This window comes from Myotis yumanensis, unplaced genomic scaffold, assembly GCF_028538775.1.
Source record: "Myotis yumanensis isolate MYYU_CA2020_CCGP unplaced genomic scaffold, mMyoYum1.0.hap1 SCAF_2, whole genome shotgun sequence".
Lineage (NCBI taxonomy): Eukaryota > Metazoa > Chordata > Mammalia > Chiroptera > Vespertilionidae > Myotis > Myotis yumanensis.
The window spans coordinates 74,684,961-74,691,675 of record NW_027223753.1 but is presented as its reverse complement, the minus strand read 5'-3'; the positions used below and the strand labels follow the sequence as shown (position 1 = coordinate 74,691,675).

General features: G+C 45.2%; 1 protein-coding gene across 1 annotated transcript; it reads left to right on the top strand.

Moving 5' to 3' along the window:
• The first annotated feature begins 2,109 nt into the window (after positions 1 to 2,109).
• On the top strand, positions 2,110 to 2,814 carry HDGFL1 (HDGF like 1). The gene has a single exon (XM_070403416.1). It carries the CDS (start codon positions 2,110 to 2,112, stop codon positions 2,812 to 2,814), a length of 705 nt encoding a protein of 234 aa, XP_070259517.1.
• The last annotated feature ends 3,901 nt before the right edge of the window (positions 2,815 to 6,715 follow it).

Below are 6,715 nucleotides of genomic sequence, written 5' to 3'. Positions count from 1 at the left end.
ATATAATCTCTATTACCCTTGGTGGATCTAGATTATCTACTCGATCTTGTCTCTGCTTCCAGACATATATATTTTTTCCAACCATATTTTTTAATCAGTTTTTGATCGGATTTTGGTTATTTGCTGTGACTCTTAGATCCTCAGTCCAATCCTCATGGCTGTCCACGTGCTGTAGTTCAACCACCCAGTAATAATCTGATGTCTGGCCCATTTATCTATGATCACACTTACCTTAGGTTTTTAAGTTTGGTCACACCTTCAGACTGAGCTGATGGCATAACTATGTAGCCTTTCTGGACATGCTGTCTAGCCAGACTTTTTTCTCCTTGACCAATTTTACATGATTTGTGCATTAGTCCAGCCTACTTAGGGCTGAGAATACAGACCACATGCAGGAAAACCTCTATTTACAGAAACTCCACTTCCTACTATAGGCTTCATAACTGCCCATGGTTTCCTATATTCTCCTACAGCTATTGAACATGTCTAATTTTCTAGCACTTTCCTTAAGAAATCAAGAGGAGGCAATGTGTCGGATTCACCTTTGTAGCAGAATGTTGATTTGTGAATGAATTGTTGATACCTTGTTGGCATTACATAATTGGTAAAGCTAGATATTTGTGAGCAGATAAGCATCCTAATAGGGTGGCTTGACAAAAACCTAAAAGAACTTGTTTAGAATTATCAAAGTGCATCGTATTTGTTTTGACTTGTTGGGAGAAGGTAACTTCTTTTGCCTAGTGCAGGTCTCCAACACCCAGAGGAAAAACGACTGATCCAAAATGGAAACAAATTTGATTTGTATTGAAGTGGGTTAATGATTCAAATTCTCCACTGGCCACTGTTAGTTACACCAGGAAAGGACATGTGTCTAGTTAAATGATTATTATTGAAAAGACTTTGTTGTAATAGCCAAGAGTCCTGTAAGGATAAATTTGGCTAGGTTTCAGAGTGCAAGTTCACAGGCTAGCTAGTAGGACTCAAAAAAATGTAGAAAGTTGTATAATAGCTGAAGTTACATTGAAACTCCCATAAATAACAGTTTAGAGTATATTAATCCAGAGAAAAGTGTCTTCTTAAAATAGTCTTTTAGCTAACATACTTTTTTAGTCTGTAGCCCCCTAGGAAGTTCTTTCTAGTTACCAACAGAATATCTGATAGGAGCAGATCTCTAAATTCTTAAGCATAATGAACCCGATTTTCTTCTCTTGTAGGAAGATACTGAGAGCACCTGATAGCATATGTTCTAGCTATAGACTTACATTTTACAATATGCAAGAATTGCTGAAAGGATGAAATCCATGTGCCACATCCAATGTAAAACGCCCATGTAAAACAGGAAATTTTGATATGGCTGGTTGTATATAATGCTGCTATATACATTTTGTGACACCCCCACCCACAAAAGTGCTATACGTACCAACAGATGGGCAGCCTATACATCCTAAAAATATTGCTGACTCTCCCTTTGCCCGATCTCCACTGTTCTCGAGCCCCCGTGCAGGCTCCAGTGTTAGGAAATCAGAAAACAAAGGAAAGCACCGACCCGGCCATCTCATCTGCGGCTCCTGAGACAGGAGTTGAGTTTTCTGTCGTGATCAGGGGCCACAAGGCCAAAGCAAGTCATATTGCATTGTCTCACCACAGTGTCTCATCTCGAGGACACTCGGACACCCAGTCAACCATGCAACCCGCGTGGCCTCGAGACCGATCAGCACGGGGCCTCCACCGTCGGCACAACCGCCAGGGACATCTGAGCGATTCACTGTGTCACTCGAGGAACCACGAGGCCGAGGGCGGGCCAGTGGGCTTTGCGTCTCCTAGAGAACGCCCTGTTCAGACTAGAATCTCCTCCCTGCCAGGGAGGCCGCAGGGCACGCGCAGGCGCACGCAGGGCCCTCCAGGGGGCGCGAGGGAGACCGCAGTGCATGCGCAGGTGCACACAGGGCCCTGCTGACGGCGCAAGGGAGGCCGCAGCGCATGCGCAGGCGCAGGCAGCGCCCTCCAGGGGGCGCGCGACCCCGAGCTCAGCGGCTGCCTGACGCGCATGCTCGTCTCCGGCTTCTCCTCCCGGCCGCCACCACCATCAGGGCCGGTCCGCTCACCGCCATGTCGGATTACTGCTCTCCCAAATACCAGAGCGGGGACTTGGTGTTCGCCAAACTCAAGGGCTACGCGCACTGGCCCGCCAGGATCGAGCACATGGCCGAACACAACCGCTATCAAGTGTTCTTCTTCGGGACCCACGAGACGGCCCTCCTGGGCCCCAAACACCTCTTCCCGTACGCCGAGTGCAAGGAGAAGTTCGGTAAGCCCAACAAGAGGAGGGGCTTCAGCGAGGGGCTGTGGGAGATCGAGAACAACCCCACCATCCAGGTCTGCGACGACCAGGGCCCCCTCGAGAAGAGCAGCGCCGAGGGGCCTCCGCCCAACGCCTCTGAGGCCGGTGAGGCCCAGAAGGGCGGCCCCCGCGGCGGCGACGAGAACGGGGAGCTGCGCGTGGAAGAGCCGGCCCGGAAGCGGGAGGAGATGGGGCCGTGGAAGCGGGAGGAGATGGGGCCACTGAAGCGGAGCGCCGAGGACCTGCTGGAGGACGTCCTCAAACGCCCCAAAGAGGCCGACCTGGAAGGCGAGGAGGCGGTGGCCGTGGGGGCGGAGGCGGAGGCGGAAGTGGAAGCTGCCTGTGAGGCTGCAAGGCCCGTGTTGGTGGAGTCGTTGGAGCAGGGCCCCGCCTGGGGGCCACCGCAGGAAGAGGCTACCGAGTTGGGAGGGGAGGCTGAGGTCCCGGGTGATGGAGACCACGAGAGCCTGTAGTCACCAGAGTCAACAAGAGCCCCCTCCCCGTCCCCACCGCGGCCTCTTCAGGGGCCGTGAACTGAGACCGCCTCCCCAGCCCTGCCCCCTCCCCTCCCCCCTCCCACGCCCCCGGCCTGTGAGGTTGACCTGGATGGCTGGATGGGCAGGCCACCCGCTCACCTCTGCCCCCTGCCCCTGAGATCTGAGTCAGGGCCCCTGCGCCCTGGGATGCGATGAGGCCATCTGCCTTCCTGCTGGCCTGCACCATTCCCACCTCCCAGCACCCATCTCTCCCCCCCGACATTCGGGACCTCTGCGCAGGGATCCAGCAGGAGTGGAAGGGAAGAGGATGAAGAGCAAGGAGGACTTCAGAGGCCTGGAGGGACCAATCCTGGAACTTTGGTGGGGGGTGGATGGTGGCAGGGGAGCGCCGCCTTCCCGAGTTCCTGTCCACGTCTCCCATCCCTACTGGACAGCTTGTCGGGGAGTATTTTTCACTGACCCAGGGAGTTCTTACATTGTAGTTTTTCATAAAATTATTTGGGGGGGGCCCCAAGTTGTTTGTAAAATTGGAAGGCTTAGCTTTGCCCAGCTTCTGGGATGGGCATGGTGAGGAACATCTAGCCCTTTTAGATCTCTAAGACCACATGGGTGGTTCTGGGAAGACCCTTGGCCAGCCTTCCCTACAACCTCAAGACCATCCTATAGGCACATACGACAAGGCACATAGTTTAGGACACATTTTTAATAAAAGGAAATATATATTTTTTTTAAATTAAGAACTACCCCTGGGTATACCTCCATGAGGCTCCTAACTCTTCCATTGCTACCCCGCTCTCTTAGATGAGCTAGGAGGTTCCCCTTTTTTTTTTTCAGGGTTTGATGCCATTCTTTTTGTAGTTAAGGCTTTGTTGTTTGCAGTGTAATTTCCCATCCACATTTCCCAACCTGCCACCAGGCCTGATATGTAACCTATTGAGAAGAAGGAGAAATAAGTGACCCCTCTTCACCTGTTCCTGGTGGTCTCTCTATGCCCTTTTTATCTCTTCCACCCCCAGTCTTCTACCTTGGGCTCTGATGAAAAATTGTTGACTAGCGATGGAAGTTTAGATCTGAAGTATTTCCGTTCTAGAAAATAAAGCTCTTTGATTACGTTAAAACAAATCTCAGGTCTGTTTCTTTGGTTTCTGAAGAATTGGCCCTTAAATTAATGCTCCTCTTAGTTTCTATAAATCCTATGTAAAAATACTTTTAAAGTCCTCACCTGAGGATATGTTTCTCTATTGATTTTAGAAAGAGAGAGGATGGGGGGAGAGAGAGAGAAAAACATCAAAATATTGTTTGGTTGCCTTCTGTATGTGTCCCATCTGGGGATTGAACCTGCGACTTGGGTATGTGCCCTGACTGAGAATCAAACCTGCAGCCTTTTTGCTTATGGGACAACATTCGAACCAACTGATGCACCAAGCCAGGGCTATACAGGGATACTTTAAAATCACCCTTGATAAACCTGTATTATCTTAAGATCTCTATTCCTCGCACCATCTAGCATAGTCACTGCCACTGATTAGAATGAATTGAAACAAGTTACAAAATATTGAATGGTAAGTAAATGAGAAAATAATAGTCTATGTGCTTTGCCAAACAACAGATCTGGTGAATAAGGGTAAGAGGATTTGACTTTCTTTTAGTTGTTGCTTTTTCAGATTTCACTACTAGTTTCTTTCCTATAACACTTATTACATGAAAAAAGCAGTAACTTTATGTTTCCAGTTCTTAAAATATATAGTATCTGCAGGACATTTTGTCTTTGCAGTGGCTTTGTGTGAGTATCTGGGGATGTTTCAATATACTTAATGATAATCACATGCTGGGTTCCAGTTTCTGCACTCATCAACACTGCATGCATGCAGAGGCTTAGTAAATATTGGAGTCCTTCTCACAGAACATGCCAGGCCATGACTAAACAGCAGGATAGTCAACTGAAGACAATCCTATTTCTCCATCTCTGTATAAGATGGAATTATTTTACTCCAAGGACTACAAATCAAATGATGCCTTATTTGTCAACTGCTATTGCATACTAGGTGCTATTACTATTCAATAGCTGTTTTCAGTTAGTCTTTGTAATAATCTGGCAAGATAGGCATTAGTACTCAAATTTCCCACTGGAAGTAGCTCTGGTTCAAAAAAAGTTAAGTGGCTTTCTTGCACTTCACAGAACACTCAGGATTCAAATACAGCTTTTACTGAGCCAAGCCTAAGCGTTGTCCCCTGAATTTCACATTCAAAAAAGTACTAACCATGAAATCAGAATTTTTTTCCTATTTTAGCATTCATAACAAATAAGTAACTCTGAGAGTTACTTATATTTAGTCTCTGAGCCAGGCAGTATACTATATTCTACATGTAATATATTAATACAACTACCCAATTAAGTACAGTTATCTCTATTTTAAAGCTGCAGAAGCTGAAAATCAGAGATGTTAAGTATTTTCCCGAAGTCAGACAGCAGTAAGCAAACCAAGATTCAAAGGCAGGTCTTTCTCATTCTATATCATAGGTGCTTTGTTTTATTATTGTATTGCTCCCCACTAAATAAAGTGGTAGTACTGATTCTCTGCTATTTTCAAGTGAACATTTAGAAATTTGTATCTGAAAGACTATATTAACAAATATTGCTAGTAGGTATGTGAAATAACTATTTGAGGCAACTGACAATTGTTTTGTCATTAAGTGACTTGGTGAAATGATGAGGAGACTTGCACATCAGAATTTTTCAAGAAGTATGTGACTATAGGAAGTCTGAATGTGGAATGGTTTATTTGCCATAGGCAAGCACATGATTTTGATAAGGTTTTTATGGAGGCACATCTTCTGAAATGATTCAATAAACTGAAAGATAGAAAATGAAATTACTACCATTTGAGTCTGTCTCTCTGTATTTTTCCTTTTTTGTTTTTGATGTTGGGGATACAAAGAGTGGTGTTTATTAGAGAACATCACACACATTTGCCTTCTTAGTGACTCTAATATGGCAATGAAAATGGTAATCAGACTAATAAAGTACATCTAAAGGATGATATGCAGAGTTAACAAGCAAAATTAAACATGGAAAAATCTGTACTCTCAGCCCTCTTCTTCTGGGCAGTAGGCACTATTTGTAAGCTTTGGTGGCCAAGAGATGTTTTTTGTATGGACTGAAAAAGATGCTGTTTTCTAAAATGTCTTTGGTTTCATAAAATTCCCCATAATTTCAATGCTGTCCCTTGTCTTCTTCTAAGGAGCATATGCCTCAGTGACAAAATTACTGATCAATAAATAGTTACCTTACTGAACAAAGAGCACTGCTCAGCCTTTTGCTGAGACTGTGTTGTGGGTATTCAAATGTGTTCATGAGTGTTTGGAAGATCTTGTTTAAGCGTTCCATGTAAATGTGTGCTCATCACATTGTCAATGATTTGCAGACATATTTAACATCTGGTTTCTGTAAGGCTTTCAAAGTATTTGATATTGCACACAAACATCACTGATTACATCATTTTGGCAAGGCACTAAGATGCCACTGAGGGTTGTAAATTTTGTTTCTTTCTTTTAGTTCTCACCAGTTCTGCAAACTCTCATCAAAGGTGTGACTTCTTTGTGGCTTATACCTCCATTTTATGTTTCCTGAAAATATAGTATATATTCAGGGTGCATAGGGCATTTTCTATTCAGTTAGTTGTCAACACTCTTGTCAAAGAAAAACTTCTGCTACACATGCTACACACACATGCTGTTCCTTGCATTTAGAAAACTGCCTCTCCTGGGCTTGTCTAACTACTCAAGGTGAGAGTCAGCCCTGTGTGTTCCTGCACCATTCTATGCTCACAGTGAATATATTCTAATTTCCTGTTAATTTTTTGCTCTTCTACTAGGC

Excerpts from the sequence above, each read along its gene's own strand:
- HDGFL1 (XM_070403416.1), top strand. The coding sequence starts at position 2,110 with ATGTCGGATTACTGCTCTCCCAAATACCAGAGCGGGGACTTGGTGTTC.